The following is a 21179-nucleotide window of genomic DNA, read 5'->3' on the forward strand; positions in this document are numbered from 1 at the left end:
AGTGCTGAACTAGCATCCAGGAACAGAGCCAGTATTGGAGAGAAATAAGAAAGTAGATGAAGCAGAAAATTCTGACCGAAAGTATGCTCGTATTTCATTAAAGAGAAATTAAATTTGTAAATTTAGCATCAGTCACAAGATTACAAAAATATTTTTTAAAAAAATCTGTTTTGAGTTTCTGTTGTGCTGCAATTGAGACAGAGCTGACCAAAGTAAAGCAGACCATTCCTAATCAGAAGTCAGAAAGAAACTGAAAGGGAAGCATTACAACTTAACAATAATTTCAGAGTCAGTCAAACATCCCACATTTCTACTTGCTGACAATTAGCCTTTTTTTTTCCCCGGTAGGAAAGAAAACACAAACTACAAATCTAAAAAAGACTTAATCCACCCTAAAATTAATCTTTAAAATTGGAGTGCTGGTTATTAAGAAATGAAGCCAACAACAAAACCTTCCTCCTCACTGTGTTTATGTAGGTATGCCATCTGGTGGAGATATTTCATTTTCTTACATCAAACCTTAGCCGTGGATTTTTATTATTTTAAAATACATACTGAAACTCAGCAGCAGGTTTGCAAATTCTGTTGAAAAGATCGAAGATACTGCTGAAAAACACTGCTTACATGCTAATTATAYACACAACCACAGAAGTCTGATAACAATGCTCTGAACTCTGAAATAACAGAAAATTTCCCCAACCTGGGGAAATAACTTTCCCCAACCTGGAAAGCTCCTATAATTTCTAGAGAAAGGTATTTGAATCAAACTGTTGATAACAATGCCTTGACTGATCTGCAACAGATTTCTTGAGCACAGCTGTAAGAACGACATGCTCTCTACCCCAAAACCTGGTCTAACAACAAACTGCAAACGGAAGTCTCAAGAAAATTAAGAAAGGCACAAATACAATTCTCTTCACTAATACTTTTYGTGTTGCCATTTTCAGCTTAGGAATTTCTTGAGCTAAATAGTTTTCTACAACTTAGTAAACCTCAGTGAATCCAAGTAAACTTTCAACATCTGTATAACTTTTGGCAACAAGTTCCATAAACCTAACTATATACTGTGTGAAAAAAACATCCCCTGGTTTCTTTTGAACTTGGCTCCATCTTCATTTCTTGCTCCCTCATTCTGGTACTGAGAAGGACAGCAAACGGTCAAATGGCACTCACCTTACATGCCTCTTGTAACCTTCTAGACCTCTAACATCCACTCCACGACATTTTTTGCTAGACCTAGTTTACTTGATCGCTCATACAGAAGTTATTACTGATCTCTTTTGTTACCCTCGCTGACGCTTTTACAGTTCAAGTATATCCCTTCTGAGATGAAGGGCCAGAAGTGCACACAATATTCAAGATCTAGATCACCCAGGCATTTACACACAATGACATTCTTGGTTCTGTTTTGGTTCCTTTCCAAAGAGTTTTAACACAAGATTTGCTTTCTTCAGAGTCCATCAAATGGTATGCAAAGATACGATAGCTTTTCCCCCTGCCCTAGGTGCAACCACTTAATATTTATCTGCACTGAATTTCATCTGCCATTTTACTGCTTAGTCACTGTCCATARTACCTTCCAGTGCTAGTAAGCTCTTGTCCTTACTATCCTGAACATCTTAWCATCATCATCAAACTGTGTCACTGCACTGTTTGCCCTCTTTTCCAAGTCATTTGAGAATATGTTGAATGGAATAGGTCAGCAGAAGGCACTGGTAACTTCCCTACACTGCAAACACTTATGTGCTCCTACTGTTTTCTGTTCTTCAACTGATTCCCACTTACAGCATGACTACACGGTTTCCTTTAAAACCTTTGATGAGGGACCTTATCAAAAGCTTTTTGGAAAACCAGGTCCTCTGTATCTGACAAACCATCTTTCTCTACCCAATTTCAAAGGAATAAGAAAGAATAAGTAGAGTAACTTCCAGTTTCAAACTAAGGAGGAGGAATTTGTCAGTGAYACTAGGTCTTGTTTTAATGTTAACATCCACTGTTTTCAACTGAAACTTATCCTAAGCAATAAAAAGGTCTATTCTTTAAACAACACAAYATCAGATAAGACAGAAGACATTTGTGCTTTAGCCATAAGAACTTTTGTTTCTGACCAAAGAGAGAATGTGTCTGAGGCTAAACATGAAACTGTCAGCCTCAGAATTCCTGCGCTGAGTTTTTGCCATCAATATTGAAGGGCAAAGCTGAACACTTCTTGCTTCAAAGAAAGAAAGAGATGAACACATTAACTTTACTATTGTATCTTATACGGTTTAAGATAGACAGTGGCTTCAGAGTAAGTGTCATTTGTAAGGTCTAACTTTTTGTCCTTATTAGGAATGATCTGTAATCCAAGGTGACAGTATGTCCATACTGAAAGGGAAGTTTATCATACTTRCTCCATTCAAAATTTCAGAAGCACTTCTAGTACAGACAGAAAACAAACAAACAAACAAATGTGGATGTCTAAAATATACAAAGTAAAATGCTTACTTTGCTTTGTATGGAGAATCAGAGATGGCATTTTTTGCTTCCATCAAGCTTTCGTATTCCTTTGCCCTGGAGGAGAAAATATTCATCATTATTGACTATTGTCTAAAGTGTACAGTATGCAGTAAGATAATCCTAATCATTGATTTTTTTCTATTTCACAGCAATGCACATTTCTGCCCTGTCATAATCTACAACTGATGCTTACCTACTGGCCAGTAATAATTCATGGTGAATATTACTACTTTAGAATAACATCAGTACACAAATGGTGGATTTAAGTTGATTTTCAAAACGCTAACAAATGTTACAAGTGACACATGTAACAGCGAAAGAACTGCAGTGATCAATCTCTTATTATTAAAATGATCTCATCTGATGAAAATACTAGTAATTTAGACGTATGGAGGAGACTGAAAGATAAATACACTATAAATATTAAAATTAACATAAATACGTTGTTGTGTCTACAAATAGAGYACTATTTTTAATGAAACTAATGACTGTACTGTAACATTATGATCCTTGTTAGGCATAAAACACAGAACTAAATACCTCCACAAACGGCTGTTTTATTGTGGGAAATGGAAGCAGCACTTGGAAACACAAACCTGTTCAGACTCTTAGAAGTTTTATTTATACTAACTTTATGCCAAAGAGTGGGGAGACGAGACTTCTTTCACCACTGGTTCTGTACTTCTGGCTCACCTGAGCCACCARGTGAAAACTATTACCAGTCCATCAAGCAAAGTAGGATTCACAGTGGTAAATCCGTAACTTTTGCAACAAACACATGCACACACTAGAGCAAATTCAGACACTAGTGATACTGAAAAATTAAATTCTCAGAGACAGAACCCTGTGATGAAAAACCAAACAAAAGATTGTAAAAACATTTGCTTTTGATCCATTTAAAAATGCCCTTACATTCAGTTTTTATTATAAATGAAGACTGCAAGAAAGTAACACGGATCTCTAAGGGCTTAAGGGCAATCTGCTGTTCTAGTATCCTGAAGTTCTGTTCCCAGTGAAACAAGCAGAACCATCACTCCCGACTGGGAAATTTCCCGTTGTCAGCGTTCAAAACTTCTGCAAACCCATCTGAAAGGAATTCAGTTGGCATGCAGGACTAAATCTGAGATTAGATAGGTCATCCGCCTCTATCAATCGGTCCCATCACAAACTCCAAAGGAAGGTATCAAAAGCCCCTCAAGGCAAAAGCAGAAAAAAAGTTTGCCCCAAAATAACTTTCACATATAAGAATGGTTTTTCATATTAATTTCTAGGTTATTCTGAATATTAACTGCTGTCATTTGACATTCTTGCCAGCTTTACAAATGTCCAACTGTTTTCTCAAATCCTTCCAAGATTCTGATGATAGCTACTAGTGTTTCACTGCTACACTGCAACAGAACAATTCAGTAAAAATTAATTTAAAAAATCAGTAAAAATTTAATTGTGACTTGATTTAATTTTCTGTTGTAATAGGTATCTTCTCATTTGTCTTCTTTCTAAACTAAACAATCCCAATCTTTTCAATTTCTCTTCATTTGAGAATTTTTCTATTTCATCAACGTTCTTCTGAGACAAGTTTCACAAATAGTTCCTTATTTTATCTTAGATACATACACTGCACATTTCTTTATATTTTTCTGTTAACTAAATGGACCAAACCTTTCAAAATTACTCAAGTTTTCCCTCAGCTTGCATAACCTAAACAACTCATGCCATATGCAAATATTATTACATTACAACTAGCTCTGATTTGTGGATCATTAATAAAGCTATTAATCACAACTGAATTTAGTATAAAACATGAAGGTGAGATTTCTTTATTAACCTTTTGCCTTCCTTCCTGTCTCTTAGCCAAAATCAACTCATTTTAGCTTTGAGTTTTGCACAGAAAAGTCAGTCAAATATGAATAATCACCTAAAATATTTATTACTAAATGCACATGACTGCAGTGCGTAAAAAATACATTGCAAAGTATATCTCAACTGTATATACTTTCTAGTTGTTAATTACACCTCTGCTGCTTGAGGTTAGCTTCATCAGTCCTTGGTCTGCCATGCAGGCACTGAAGTATTCTTCTGATAGCAGCACACACATGTTAACCTGAGATAATTTACCTAGCTATATATCAGTTACTACTACAGCACCAGTTTAATGGCTTAGGGCTATAAATATTGTTAATAAGACTAACAAAAATTCTCAACATATCTAATAATCCATTGATCACAATTTCTCCCCTCTTCAACCTTTACCCTTCATTGCTTTCATATTGTGATGGTGATTTAAGCTACAGAAACTCAGGAGAGCAACAGCAACCTATTTTAATGTAGTTACTTATTTCTTCTAAGTTTAAAATGCAATAGCTGCCTAGGAACTGAAGCGAATGTGTAATTTCCAGTCTTCAGCTACAGSAGGCTTTGTTACAACTGTTCCTTTTTCTAAAGGAGGTAACCGTTGCAAAGAGCAAAATTGTGGTTTACGGATAATCTGCTGTTAACACTTGTGAAACTAGGTGAAATATGGACATAAAAGGCTCTTCACCTTCAAAACCACCCCCAATAAATTAATTATTACGGACTTAATCTATACATCCCACCTAGGTTTTGAGTTGATTTTGAGCAGTAACTCCAAGGCAGTTGGTAGTATGACTGTCTGGATTGTTGAACAGAAACATAGTAGACTYTAACTATATTACTAATTTAGAGTTATTTTATATTGTAATTGTGAGCTTATTGTTTTATTTGCTTTAACCACTTAGCTTAAGCCATTTTCTCAATATGGAAAACCTACCCATACTACCACTAACAAGCTTACATACAGTAACCATCCAGGTAGTTGCCATCAATCCTGTGATGACTTACTCAAGTGCCAACTACATCAACTCTAGACGTAAAGCACAACCTGCCCAGCCAAAATTAATTTCTCAAATGGTACTCTTTCTCACTGATTTTTTCGGTTGAAATTCCATGTAACAATCTTTGCTTCATACTGGTCCTGGACTAAATCACGTCTTTATTAGCAAGTCTTTCGGGTTAACATTTGAAAATTTACGGTGAAATCTTCTAGTTAACTCACAGTTATCTTCAAGGACAGCAACCTCATAAAAAGTGTTTAGTCACTCTTTAAAAACAAGCATGAATGAATTTGCATCCCATGTTGCCCTGATTTAACTCCTCTAAGACACTGAAGTTTCAATGTATTTTTCAATAACATACTACCTCTATAAAATGATGCCCCACTGTGACTGCGGTTTACTTCTAATTTGTGATGACAAATGTCTCAGACTCCCACGAGTCAGCAAATCAGAATCCAAAATACTGTTTTTCAACTATGAGTGTCAGTAACAAACCGTTACTTGAGCTTGTATTCCTAGGTCTGACAAACCTCTGATCAAATTCAACAGAAGCACTTGCTGAGTAAGAATGTAAAATTGGACTCAATAGCTGCAATAAATCAACAGGTAATATGAATAACTCTCCATCTCGAGCAATCAGAAACTGGGAAGAAAATAGTAACCATTGCAACAGTGGCTTCTAATTTGACATCCAGACAGTGGTTTTGCTCATCCGAAAAGGAAAAACAATTTTAAACAATAATTAATTGTTAAAATACTTTATTTTAAAAGGTTTAACTTGCCATTAATTATTATGAGTTAATAAACTATCTCGTTTTTATAGTAGCTCTGAAAACCCAGATATCTTTCTCTTATCTTTAACCCTCCTTGGTTAAAAACAAGAAAGAAGATATGTAACAATGAACTTTACCTTTCAAAAAGTATTTTTAGAGATAAATGCAAATGAACGTTGTAATACTTGAAGTGTTAGCCTCAGCTGGGGACTCTTCAGCTATAAAGACTGCCACTGCAGTTCATGATATAATGATGTGTTGCATATCATACTGATTTGCAGATGTCACTTTTTAGGCTAATGACATACTGCAGGTCTGACAACTCACTTTCCATTTTAAGATATTTTTAACTTTCTTCTTGTTGTGACAGGCAACAAAAAATGATTAAATCTAGCCATGGGATTTGACACTACAGCAGGCTGACTTCTATTTGTTGATTAGTATTGATTTTCTTTGATACTTCATTTAAAAAAATCAATAGCTAGAAAGAAAAATAGGCATGGTTTACACAATTTTAAACACGCTATTGTATGCTACAAGAGGCTACAGTTTTGGCAGGGCACTGGCATCCAATTATGAGAAAAGCTCTTAACAGGTGAAACCAAGGGCTCAGATCGATATTCGGTTTTCTTTCTCAATCAGAGAAAGTGGCCATAAATTAGGCTCATCAGTGTTATTTTCAAGACATTCTCAAAGCAAATAACTTCACATTTTTTTCTGCCTTCCACTGCACTCATACTAAAGGACAAAAGGCAAAGTTTATGAAAAAAAAAAAAAACTTAAAAAAAAAAAGTTTGTACTACCTGGAGTTCATCCGTGCTTTTAGCTTTTTGGCTTTCTTTTTAGTTTTTTGCTTCTCCTCTCCATCTTTTGATGGTTCCACAGGAACAGAGCTCTCAACCACAATATCCACAATATACTTTTTCAGTGACAGGTGCTCCTGCAGAAGATATTGCAATAATATTTAATCTTACAGTATGTGACAGAGATTACAGATAATCTTCCCAGGAAGGAACAGCAGTAAATATTTAACAAAAGGTGAAGGAAAGTGAAGAAAAAAATTTTTTATATAAAATTCAGTTCAAGTATTAGCAACACTGTTTATATTCTAGACGGATAATACAAGTAAATAGATCTGAAAGAACTACTACATAAAAGCAAAAACCTGGGGTGAAATACCCTCTAAGACCTGGGGAGGGTACAGATAGGAGAGCACAATATGGTAACTTGAAAATGGACAGTTATCTCATTATTTTAGTGCAACATCTTATGCCCTCTTTAAGGCTAAACTTCTCAATTGCTGAAAAACAGGAGAGAAAAATCATCCTAAGGTGAGGTGAAAAGTACGTAACTCAGGATGACGACATATTTCTAAAAACAAGAAATTACTTTTCTTCATTTATTCCTACGCAACTATTAAAGTAACATGACAGTTAAGCTCTACACATTTCTACTAACTGCTTTAAGATAATTTTGTTACAACTATTTTACAGCAACAATTAAAGACTAATTATGACATTACTGGTTAAGTGTAAGTGTCACTCACTTTCTGAAAAATGCAAAGCAACTTAAAGTGAAATTAAAAGCCACCCCTCAAAGCAAATTCTCTGATGCTAGGGAAACTCCCATATAATTAGCAGGTACACACTACTAAAACACTAATTTATCCTGTAAACAATAACWGACAAGATTAAACACAACTATTGTGCATTTTGACACAAAAATCAGGAGAATTCAGGACCAGATTTAGCTGCTGGGTATTATACAAGGTTTCCAGGAATACTTTGAAGCAATCTGAGCTCTCACTAGGGATGTGGCCAGCCCATTCCTGAACTACACAGCATTGACCATATTGATCCAGACCAATTAAGAGAGATATTGGGTGCCTTAACCCATCCCAAACAATAAGGACGGCTCTCTTCCCCACATGTGRCAACAGGGTCAACATCGCATGCTCTCCTCCACAGGAGGAGATGCTCCCAGTTTTGAGAAGAAAGTCATTTGGCCCCCTGTCCTCTTCTCAGGCTATCTTCTCTTAGCCAACATCTGAATTTTTCCATGTACCTTCCTCAATGTACATCGTACTCTGGTCAACAACTGCTTGCTTTTTCTCCAAAATCACAATAACCAAAATTGGAAACAGAATAATTATACAGATGAGTGATTTGATGTAATACAATAGCGCTACTGTCCATCCTTATTTTAAAATAGTTTTGTTTGGAGTTAACAATCTCCAATTTACATTTGTTTGTAACAAATGTAACACTACTTATTTTTCTTAATTTTTCTTTGGCAATATTAAAGAAGTAAAAGAGGTTAATTTCTATAGCATTTCCAGGAAATCTGGCCTCTACATTACTAAACAACTGAATTTGCTGTTAGCCATCTGCATGTCAAATTGAAAGATGTTTGCACTTTCTCCCAAATTTTCTCCCAAACCCTAACTCTGATGTGAAGACTTTTTTTTTTTTTCCTCTTTCTTTCTTTTTTTGAACAGGCTTGTGTGCCTCAGCCCTGGAACTTGCTCCTCGCCCTACGCTAACTCTTTTGTTCTTTGCCAGCAGCACAGCGTCCAGAAAACATAATGGACTCATCCACTGGAAAGAGATTATTTCACACTGAAGAGAACACCTCCTGGGTATCACACAGAAAAGGCAGACTAATTACTTGTCCCCAAGTCTACAGAAACTGTTACCTAATGGGAAGGACCTCCAAGTTGACACTCTCTTCCTTCTCCAAGCTGCCTTTTTACACCTACACTAGATCAATGCCTGGCTTTACTAACATAATTCAATATATTAAATAAAATAATCTGTCAAGATCTATGATTTTAACTCATCAAAAACTAGACTTCTCTTAATTTGTGCTTAAAAACACCAAAGGTATTCACCACTTACAACATTACAATTTATTGATGGGAATGTTCCTTTTCCTCTCACTTAACAAATCAGCATTTAAGAAAGACCTGGCTAAAATCTTAGCTGCCCACAGAGGAAAAGCTTTAATCACGAAATAATCTACTTTTTGCATAATAAGGTACAAGAAAAGTGAATGTCATTATATCATGTGATTTTAAATAAATGCTTTGCTTCAGCGTTTTTWAAAAATGTTATTAAAAAATTCCTGTGTCCTCAGAGGTACTTTCAATAAATGTATAGATTGCCCCAATACAGTCTAAGGTCTATATTTAAAATGAATATTTGAAATTTATAGATGAATAATCATAAAAGCTATTCCCCTAAAGCTGTTCTTAATTTTGATAGAACAGCTCACCAAAAAAAGGGGGGGGGGGGTCTCACAGAGAGTATTCATACAATATGCAGTTGGGTAGGCGGGTGCCTGTAATGATTCCAGTAAATGGCAGAATATTCAGTAACTACGCAGAGACAATGCAAGAAAAAAGCAAAATAGTTGCTAAACTGCTCTTTCTCTTATTTTGATGACTTCTCTCAAGTTTGAAGTTTACTGTAAGTTCTTTAGCCACCAAGATGTATTTCACAGACTAAGAAAGATTTCTACTCAAGTGCCCCTAAACACGCCTTTTAATTTAAATGTGCATTACCGAATTTAACCTCTTCTGAACTACCAATGTATTTCAGATCTTTGTCAGGGCAAGAAACTTGCACAAATTTAATCAAATCAAAAGTGACCAACTTGAAACTTTACAATGCCCACAATTAATCAGTCTGTTTTAGTCGAAAACGTGTTATATATTTTTTGTTTTACTTTCAGTGTAACAAATTTTATCCATTTTGTTTCATGACAGCTTCAGGTACGACTGCCGCTGCTGGGAAAGTGCTGCTATCGCTGGTGTCACCCATGTTCCCGCTCTAGATGCCCTTCCCGTTCTGCGGTGACACTTCCGGAGCCTGGGAGATGACACAYGTGAGGCAGAAAGAAGATGCTTCAGCTTTGCCTGCTGCCTGACAGATGGCTGAGCAAAGCATCACTGTTTTCAAAGATGGAAAGAAACGCTGTCTGAAGCAATCTGTAACTTAGCTATAACGATGGTTGGCCATAGGCAGTACTGAGGGCAGCCCATGGCCTGGGTAACCTGATGTTCTGCACGATACCCTCAATCTTCCTCTGATGACAAAGATTGTAGCAGATAAGTTCACACTAYGGAAAAGTCTTCTTAATGACAACAAGCAAACACCACACCTTCATATTGCATTTTGGCTTCTTGTACTACTTAAAGCCAATCATATCAAGTTCTTATCACAGATTACAAGAAATAGCTACTTTAACAACAGTTATTTGAATATATTTACCATATTTTTAATATAACAACTATTTGAGCTCTTACAGAATACTGAGCACATTCTGAAGAAGAAAATAAGTGTGCCATTATGTATCAGCACAATTTATTGGTCAAAGTGATTAGTGACACAATCCAAAGTTATTCCTCTCCCTTTTGTAAGTATTCTTAAAATTAGAAGTAAAAGGTGAAGTGTTAGAAAATTTATAGACAATATTTTCCAGAAAACAAGCTATTATTTTCTTTCACAAGTTCTTTCATTGATTCAAGAAAATTTATAAGCCTGTTAAAATAAATTTCTGTGAAATTTCCTGGGAAAAGACTATTTCATTTTCGTAAAGCATTATAGAGTGATCCACCCTAACGATATACATCCAGTCAAAATAGTATTTGAAATTTATATCATAAATCACATGCATGCAAAATGAACGCTGAATTAACATTAGGCATAGGAAATCAAGCATACAAATCTAAGTAAATTCTAAAAATAAATGTAATATTAAGTTGGCTACACTGCCTATCCTGTATAACTTCCAGTACATTTGAAAAAATTTTTCAATGTTTTATGTTTTTCAATGTTTGTTGTTCAAACAACAGAAATTCTGTCACTTCCATATGTGGCAGTAAAACCACCAACAGCCTTTATAAACATTTTTCCCCCCATTAAATTCCATCCATCTAATTTTAGTAGTAAGTGCTAAAGGAAAACTTCCTAAGGATAGCTCAAAAGTTTGTATCCTCTTGGAGCATGATTGTACCCACATTCTTTTTAAGTTGGTTTTCACTAATTGCCAGTAGCATAGAGCACGAACCCCGCCACTGCTGGTAATGAAACTCTAACTCCAGTTCATTTTTGTCTTCTCAGGGACAGGCATCCCTCGACATCGACTCCTGCTCAAAAAATAGCATTGACTGATTCCCTCCCCCCGCCTTTTTTTTTTTTTTTTTTAACTTGGTCATACGGCTCAAACTTCACAGGAAATTGTTGGTTTCAAGTTTTTCATTGTTAAGAAAACAAAGTACTTGCTCAGAACCCTACTGAGATTTTATTACTGTTTTGTTACACTAAGCTTCAAGGTAGCTAACTGCTGACATGTTGTGGATGCTCAGTTATTAAACAAGTATGACAATTATATCAATAGGATCCAGCAGGTAACTCTGCTTTCCAAACTGATTTAGTATTTCAGCACTGTAAATTCCCATTAGTTCACACAACACCTATGAGCCATATTAAGATGAAACAATTATACTCACGCAAAGTTAACAGAGACTATTACAGAAAAAAACTATTTTAAGTCTTTGTTCAACATGATTTTTTGGTTCATCAGATCTTCAAACTCTTTAATAAACTCTTCAAAGTAATGGCAAGAGTAAAATGAGGTTAATCCTCTACTTTGAAATCAACGCTGTATTAAAAATGGGCAGAACATCTTCACTGAGGTGCAGCAACCTGCTGTCCTCCTGCTGCACGATGGCAACCGCGACCACCACCAAGCCTCTGCTCGGTGGGGACGATGCCCTGTTTCCCCTTAGCAGCCTACGCTGTCTTTCCTAATCTAATCTGTGGTTTAACAGATGACTCGAACAAAACTACAGAGTTCAACGAGCAGATTCGTTTATCAGCCTGGGAGGGCCGAGAGAGGTCTTGCTGTCAATAGCCCGTAGGGTGGTTACAAAATGTTTTGCTCACATGAACTCAAGCACAGGTCAGTTCTCAGAGTTCTCGGCTTTCAAGAACGGCAGTTTGGATTAATATCAAACTTCATACCTACRGTTCTAGTCTTATTTTAGTGAGTAATAACATCTTGTGTCACAAAAAAAMCCGATCACTTTTTGCAGGTACAGATCAAAGTGAGGGATTATCACATTAGGCAGATTTATCACCATTCAGGTGTGAAACAAGTATAACTAATAGCTTAGCATTGAATGACAGCTTAAGTCTGAAGCTAGCTGCTGCTATATTATGCTCAAGAGCAATGTAAAAATAATTATTTCAATGCTTTATTAAGCCACCACTAGTTATTTGGAAAAACACACCAATCAAAATACCTAAGATTTTAAAATCCACTTAGCCACAACTAAAGTACAGTACATCCAATCCTTCAAATAATTAATCTGAAAGGTAATTTTACTTTCAAGACCATTGGACAGGTTAATATACCAAAAAAGTAACTGCTGTAAGTGTATGAAACAGCAATGTCAAGTTGGTACAGCGTTTAGAAAGTAAACTTGCTTCTTATTCTGAATGCTTTTTATTTAAGTAAAAGTTCCATTCACTTCTTCCTAAAACCCTTTAATTTTATTTTTTTAATGYAAACGCTAAACACAGTAAGAAATATTAAGACTGATTTACCTCCTCCACAGTGGCATTTTGGGAGGTTGTTTTTACGACAATGTGTAGGGATAAAGTGTTACTGGCCCCATCCTGTGACATGTTGAGCACGTCCTGACAGATGATGACCCCAAACTCTCAGGTATTATGAAACCATCAGCTCTTTGCAGACCTTAGCCAGCTATAAATTCAGAGCATCATGTAGAATATAGGACTAAGAAACAGCAAAACTGTTAACATGATACTTTCTATCACGAACCGAAAGTCATTTTGTATCAGATTTCTGCCATCATTTTTCATACTTGGTAACTCATCCTCTAAGTTTCAGAACTGAAATCAAGCGCATTGTAAGAAAGATATCACTCAGCTTTCATGAGGATGCCAGGATCTGTCCCACAAAGAGCAGTTAATTGTACCACACTGTGGAATACAGCACAAAACATGGAAACAGGAGTTGAACGTTTTATTCATCATCCTTATACTCTCCTCTTTATATTCTTGTATGGTGACTGCTCAGTAATGCAGTAGAGTAGAAATAATCCTGGTACTTCTCTCTGGAATATTTACATACATTCCACCAAAATTAACGAGTATGTTATCTTTAAAAATTACAAGATATACTGCACCTCCTTCCTAGAGAGGAACTATCTATAGTAGAGAAAGCTTATGACATGTAAAAGTAACTTTGTCAATATACAATTTGATACTTAATGGCACTCTGTTGACATATGTCAAAGACATATGTTGAAATTTCAGATCTTTATAAATCAAGCCATGCAAAACTCTAATAATTTTCATATTACACTGAAAACATTTTTTAAAAACTGAAACAAATTTCTTGTGCAAGTTTCAATACTCTGCAAGCTGGTATGAGCTGACATTAAATACACATGCAAAACTGCAGGCAAAACAATGCAGACAAGACAGAAATTAGACTATTTACAAAAAAAGCCTTTGCTCTTCCTCTCCTCTTCCTCCATTCCCAACTGTTTTGACTTTTAGTCACTGTCAATCCTGAAACTTTCCAAATGCAACAGATGGGTCTCATCTACAAACTGCATGAGAAAATGAGCTGCCAAAGCCATTTCAGATAAGACTAATGAGGTCACCCGTGAAGTCACATTCCTGCTAGATATTGCCTACTCCAATTCAGGTGTCTGAAACAGAAAAACTACTCAGTTCATTCTATATCTTGAACTTAATAATTTCAATTGACCAAGTACTTTTTACAAGTAAGTTTTTCTCTACACATTAAATTATCTTTTTCTTATATGACATGTTTATATTAGAAGGATTACAACATTATTATTAATATTTTCTGAAATAAAGTTTTTTTTTCAGACTACAGAACAAACTTAATTGCAAAAATTTTCCACAAAAATCTTCACAAATACCACAAAATGCTGAGACATAATACAGTTATGTATAGTACAGTTCAGTCTGGATGAGTTAAGCCACATCATAACCTGGATTCTGACTCTTGGTCATCCAAGTGAAATACAACAGCTGGAGAACAAAATTGCCAGTTGATACTCTTTTCATACCATACATGAAAATAAAAAAGGGATTTTATATATATATATATATATATATATATATATATATCTGTCAAACCAGAACACAGCTGCAAAACCATTTTCCTACCCAATCGCTTTGGCTATGACATTTTGGGATCTCTGCACTAGATGTAAGTTGCTATTCACTTTCAAAGTCTTTTACCACCCGTTTCATAAGGCCACTTATGAAAGCTATACGTATATAAATATGTATAAATATGTACACATATAAATATGTATAAATATGTAATATCTTATTACAAGAAAAAGACTACTCCCTGATGAAGGACAAAATAAATAAAAACACCACTGAAGTATCCAGACACTACAGGACACCACTGAAAGAGAACAAGCAGAGAGGAAAGGCAAGAAATTTTCTACTAAACACTACTTAAGCTAGTGTATTTTAATTATTAACAATTGTTAATATTTTACCAATTCACAGAAAAACATCAAATAATGAATTCAGCAAATATTTATAGCAGCACTATTAAATTAGGATGCATATTTATAAAATATTATACAAGTAAAATGTGCCAAGCACAGAATTCTTAAAATAAGTTCCCTCACTCTCAAATTAGGAGTGAACATAACTCAAATGTTTATTTCCTTTTTCTTTTAAGTATGTAACATCTTTTTACAAATTCTGCTCCGACAAGACTGCATAGGTAGAGTTATATTGTACTAAAGCATCTGCTTTTTCTCGGAGAGGAAAATTGTTGCTTTAGGACAGCCACGACAGAAGGTCCTGTGCTCTTGCGAGTGCACACTGCTCCATACTAGCACTCATGAAGCACTATATACCTCCTAATAAGCAGCAGCAACAGCCAGGGAAGAGAGATGCAGAAAATGATTCACTCCGAAGCTAGCCTGGCATGGGCAGGAGTGACCTAGTATAGCGAATATTTTGTGCTGCTTTCTACAACCTCCGCAGAGTCCTGTGCTACCACAAAGCAACACTGAAGTTAAATCCTACTGCGTAACAGTGAGTGTGTGTAAGCCTGACCTTTCCAATGTACAGCCCATTTTACACAGAATCTGATACAGCGCTGCGTTAGCTATGTTTCCACTACGTGTAAATAACCAATTCATATAAATGGAAATCCCTTCCGGCTGTTCGACTTTCACCCAAAAAACTGAGCCAAAATGACCTTGGAATTTGAAAAGTTTAACTTTTTTCCTCTCCTATTATTTTTCATTTTCATTCCCTTCGTATTTCTGGATTCTGGCCAGGACTGAAGCRGAGATGCCAGAAGACCATGAGACTGGTTATTCTTATTATTCTTGTATTATTTCCAACTTTGAATCTTTAAGTTTGGAATGAAAAGGCATTCTTATAAGTTCTCTAACCCAATTCTGCAGACAAAGGCAAAACTGAAAAATATCTGACTTCAGCTCTTCATCTAAGTTCATCCTTCAGAATTTCCAAACACTTGTTTTTACTTTCTCTCTGCTATTAGTATTAAAATAACCCAAACAAGGAAGATTATAAAGAAATACTTGTATTAGCTTAGACCACATTTTAATTGCTGTAAATCATTTACCATTTTAATGAAAAAAAAAATACAAAACTACATATTTTTGCAGAAATGTAAGGCACATAAGGCTAATATATTCTAGCAGATCAATAGGTAGCTATTCTGAAACCTACACACAGCCTTTGGATTAATATGCATCTTTACCTATTTCAAAATAAACAGTATTCTGTAATTGCAAAAAATAATTTTAAAAGGGTTTCAGGATTTATTACTAATGTCAGGAATAACTTTTTCTTACTTGCATATGATCATTTAAAGCACATATTTGCCATATTTTCATGAGTTTTTAACAGTACAATTTTAAATCAGGTCACTACCTGAACATTTTTTCATGATTTTATGACATTTAAAAAATACTCGGTATTCTATTTTTTTCTCTCATGAGCTAGGACAATTTTTAATATGAAAAACACATGCCGCAATAGACTATGAGTTTATCAAATCCAAAATTCGATCTTCAGCATTATAACCAATGACAGTTTGAAATACAAATGGTCATTAAAGCTCAAATCAAAGGTGATCAAATGCTATTACAATACCAGAAGTGATAATATACTCCAAAACACTGACAGAATTCAAAACAGGAGAGGTACGTATGTCTTGCCATTAATAAAAATACACCAAGTGTTTTACCTTGTGAAGAAATGARTTTAAAAAAAAGTAATGAATATTGTTCTCTCAAAAATCAAGATTTTAATTATTTACTACACTCCTATGTTACAACATGCTCAGGTTTTGAATGAGGATAGAGCATAAAAATTTGAGACATTTGAAACTAAGGACTAAATTTTCATTGTAAAAGTAAACTTCTTCATTTGCTTCTTGAATTTAATTAAAGTTTTTATATGAGGGACAAAAGATGCATCTTAATATGTTTATACTAAACACTATTCTTACTGCCAGTACTGACAGCCCTTCTTGTCACCTTGCTTGCCCACAAATTCCTATGTTTCTTACATGAAAACTAGAACCGTGAACATGGGAAGTATCGTTCTTCAGGGCAGAGGAGCAAGGCTGGAAGGCCYTGATGTTACTGCCAGCTGCAAGAGCAGCAGGGAGCGGGGGAAATGAAAGCGCAATGGGCTCTGCCAGCAGCAGTTTTTCTTATCCTGTCTGTGAATATCCAAAGCATCCACGCCACAAGGAGGAAAGGTACAGCTGCTGGCAATGATCTATCACAATTAAGGACACAGCCAATAAACAATTAATCATGTACATTTTTGCCAAGAAGAACAACACCTTATAATATATTAAATATAAAAAACTATTGCTGCTCAAGGTGCAAAAAACTCAATTTGATATGCAAAGTACTGAAGGATGTTCTGCAAACCGCATCACAGATTAGACTTTAGAATTACATGACAGTGCATGACAGCTTCTTCCAGGACCAGCRAATTCACAGGAAAATTACAAGGCCAAAAAGCTGCCATGCTGAAAGAACTACAGCTATCCAATAAACATGAAACAWCCGTAAACAGTATTGGACCACAAATGCTTGGCCTAACTCCATTCYGCTAGTAACACTCAGCACCGCTCTAAAACAATCCCTCTGTTTCTCAGAAGACAAAAAAATCAAGTAAAGCAAACTCAGCCCTATCTTGAAGCTTACCTGATCTGGGTGTTTTTTGCTTATAAGCGATTTACATGTTGCTTCCCCTGAGCACTACAGAAGAGAAAGGAGAGGAAAAATAGAGTCCTATCACAGCACAAGACACAACTACATTATTACATTACAGTAACAGATGAAACTCCATAGAAAAAATGAAATCACAATCCAGTTTGTCAATCTCCTTTTATTGCTGGGGAGAAGATAAAAAGAGATATTGTTTGTTTCCTTTAAAATCTGTTCTGCTGGGTATGAGTAAGTCATGTTTCCATTTGCATGTACTGCTATTATATACTGGAAAACTTTATTTCCTACTAAAAATTTTATTTCCAAATGTGTTTGTTTAACAGTGCACTCCTTAGCTCAACACTAACAGCTCCCTGTACAATCCAAGTTTCAAAGCTTGTGCCTTACGTCCTTTCCTCCAATACAYGTGACTACAAATGCACTCCCAAGAGGGCTTCTCCCCACTCCTTCTCTGAAGGCTCCTATTACAGCACTTACACTGGAAGGAAGCACTACAGCTTTGTCATGAATTGCATATTTTCCTTCAAAAAAAAAAAAAAGAAATAGAAATAAATGGCATTTGGAAAACTATAGTGCTGTTCATTTAAATAAAAGAACTTAAGCACTCTGAATTACAAATGAAAGCAAAAAGCATTTTTCCCAGTACTGCTGAGGGTGAAGCAATAAAACAATAATTATATATCAATAAATTTTTGACAAAAACAATTCAACAAAGCCAGGCATCACCAAGGCTCTACGCAAGAAAACTCCTTGTAAATACACAAGGCAAAGAGCAAAGGTCAGGCATGAAAACATTCCCACATCTCTTTTCTTCAGGAATTTCTTCTGTAAGAACTATCAGGAGATGCATGTAACTGAGAAAATCATTCAATTTCTTCAAGGAAAACAACCCCTCATCCCTAAAAAGTGTTTAGGGACTAAAGCTCAGATGAATGTCAACTTTGCTTGTATTGCTGTACCAGCTAAAAACCTCCTACGGCTGCAGCAGGGCTCTCACCAGTGCAACCACGCTTTCTGGGGCAGCCTTTCACCACATCCTGGCAAAAAACCAATTCTGCCAGTGCAGGAGCGTTTGTACCTGGGAACCTGCCAGCACCGTTACGCTCACTGTAAATCAGACTAAACTGGAGCCCGCTGCACCCGAGCGAGAGCCGTGCCCGGAGCAGCTCRCAGCGCAGCCCGGGGCCGCTCGACGAGCCCCGGGACACAGTAAGCTTGTGCCCGTCACCGCCGCTCTGACCCCTCCTGAACGCAAGGTGGGTGGGCTCAGCCAGCCAGCGCTTTCTATAAATCCTCTCATTTTAAAGCTGTCAGTCATCACAGAACAACAGTCTCTCCCCTCCACCACGGGACTTTATTTTCATTTGATTTAAATGCATCTCTAAGAAGTTGTTTCATTAATGCCATGACAGAATACAGTTTTCTTCCCCCAACAAAAACCCCATGTTTTTTCACATATGCAAACAAAGGTTCCTTAACATTTTTCCATGTGCTCTTCTTTGGAACACATAAAATTCTAGCACGCATCTCAGATAAATTAACCGAGCCCCTGCCATGCTTTCTATTTTACACGTTTATTAGAAGCATCCTTCACTTATTAGAAACATTTGTAGAGTGTAGTTATATGGTTTATACTCTAAAGATGCCTTAAAACCATGCTATTTAAATGACAAGAGATACAGACAAAAGATAGGACAATAGTTCAAAGGAGGAAGCTATAGGGTTACTAATGTAATGAATATTTTTCAAAACACACTAGCGAAGACAAGAAAGGCAAAAGAAAGGGGACATAAAAATGAATTATCTAAGAGCTGCAGGTGGGAGCACGAGTATACAAAAGGTCCCTGTAGGGACCTAATCCTCAGCGTAATGAGCTCAATGCCCGCCCTCCCAGGGCTTCCCGCAGGCTCCTTTTCGGTGCCCTCTGCCACACGGGCCCAGGGCGGCAGRACAGTCCCCCCTTCCCGCACGCTCACCGACCCCTGCACAGTCGCTGGAACCAAAACGCACACAGCCTTCAAACCAGTATGAAGATCAACGCTGGGAACAGGACGCCAGCAGTACAGAAAGTAATAATTTAAAGAGAAGGTGAAGTTGTAAGTCTGACGGATGAAGAGATGTATTTAAGCAGGCACAAGAGAGGGAGGGAGGACGACCACAGAACACGGTTGCTACACTGAAGACAACGGTGAGAGGATCAGGATGTGGGACAGTGATAACATGGCAAATTGCAACTGCAAATTGCAATTTTTAACTAGAGACTGATAAATCCCAAAAGGAAAAAAAGCAAAAAGCTGAAATAAAATGAAGCTGTTGTTCAGATCTTTACATAATTTCACATTTCTTCATTTTTAACATCTCCATTCATAATAGAACTATTTTCTTTGTGGGTTCACCAAATACGTTGCATTTACAAGCAAACTCACTTTATTAACTGCATGTCTAATATTACCTGTCAGCTCTTGCACAATATATGATTAATTCCAGAGCAACGGAAAACTGCTACCACATGGAGTCTACTTTTCTCTCTCAAAACACATTTATAAAATTGCAGAACCTATAGATGTTATAATAAAGGGAAAAAACTCCTAGAATATAATTGTTTCTTTTTGTCTTGCAAGATCAATGACTAGCATCCACTTGGCCCACAGAAAGTTATGTCAGTGACCACGTGATACAGCACTTTTTTTTTAAGCGCTAGTGAGCTTTTAACATGCTGCTTACAGTCAGATTAATGAACAAAAACTCTTACTGCAAGAAAACATTACGCAAGCATTACTTAAAGCAATTTCCAATGTTCTAAGGAGATATTTTTGCCTTACTTAYTGTGATACTAGTTTGGACAAAATAAACATACTCCAATGCCTTGTGTGGTAYCCCAAGTAATAATAATAATAAAAAAAATCTAGGGTCAGATTACAATAAAAAGAAACCCCCAGGCCAACAAAGCTTTCTTTCTAGGCAGCCACCTTTTATGCTTAACAGGCTTAAAACAAAATGAGTCAAAGATCAAGAGTAAGTTATCTGAAGTGTCAAGTGCATAAGGTGAAAGGTGAAATTTTATTAGGTCAAAGGTGATATAAATAAAATCTTTTATGTCAAAGAAGAAGGGTCACAGACAAGATGTATATAATAAGGACACCACAGATGACAAGTAATAACTTTAAGTAATACAAGTGTGTTCTCGCTACAGATACCTTCACTGATTAAAAAAATGGAAAGTACTGATGAATAAATAACTACAAATATTACAGTGCTTCCCTATGATCCTTTTTCTTGGTACTTTAGAAGCTTGTTTTCACCTATGTCAAAATTCATCTAAAGTTACTGAACGCTTTAGCCGTGGGGGGAGGCCAAGGCTGGCGCTGGCTGTATGTGCTGAACAGAAAGGAACACAAGGCAGGTTGTTCGCACAAATGTGACAGCTTCTCTACTTTGCAGCGACCGCATCTCTAGGATGCGGATCTTATTACTGCTGTTTGCAAAAATGAAACTTTGAAGATGGCCTTAAGCCACGGAAATTTCAGATATCAATGGTATAATTCAGTATTGTATACTCAGGCTAATTAAAATACAGATGTAAATAATCTATAGAATATGGTAACAGCAGCAGTATCCGCGGGCTGCCAGGACGCTGCGTACCGTGCATCGCCTCATTAAGGATGCCTCAGCGGCCCTTCACCTGCTCGTGCAACTGTCAGGCTCTTCGGTCACCTAGATCCGCTCTTTCCTTTTGCT

At 36.3% G+C, this 21179-nt stretch overlaps 1 protein-coding gene across 3 annotated transcripts in view; it reads right to left on the minus strand.

Annotated features, from left to right (window-relative positions):
- SCAPER (S-phase cyclin A associated protein in the ER) overlaps nt 1-21179 on the minus strand; it is a 167643-nt gene that overhangs the window by 87678 nt on the left and 58786 nt on the right. For all 3 annotated transcript variants that reach the window (XM_085303941.1, XM_085303939.1, XM_085303940.1), the window contains exons 20-21: nt 6928-7064; nt 2488-2553 (exon numbers count right to left, since the gene is read on the minus strand). In XM_085303941.1, the coding sequence (XP_085160067.1) occupies nt 2488-2553; nt 6928-7064 (203 nt within the window). The remainder of the gene's footprint in view (nt 1-2487; nt 2554-6927; nt 7065-21179) is intronic.

Source organism: Rhea americana, unplaced genomic scaffold (genome assembly GCF_003343005.1).
Source record: "Rhea americana isolate MKP2758 unplaced genomic scaffold, rheAme1 scaffold_201, whole genome shotgun sequence".
NCBI classification, from domain to species: domain Eukaryota; kingdom Metazoa; phylum Chordata; class Aves; order Rheiformes; family Rheidae; genus Rhea; species Rhea americana.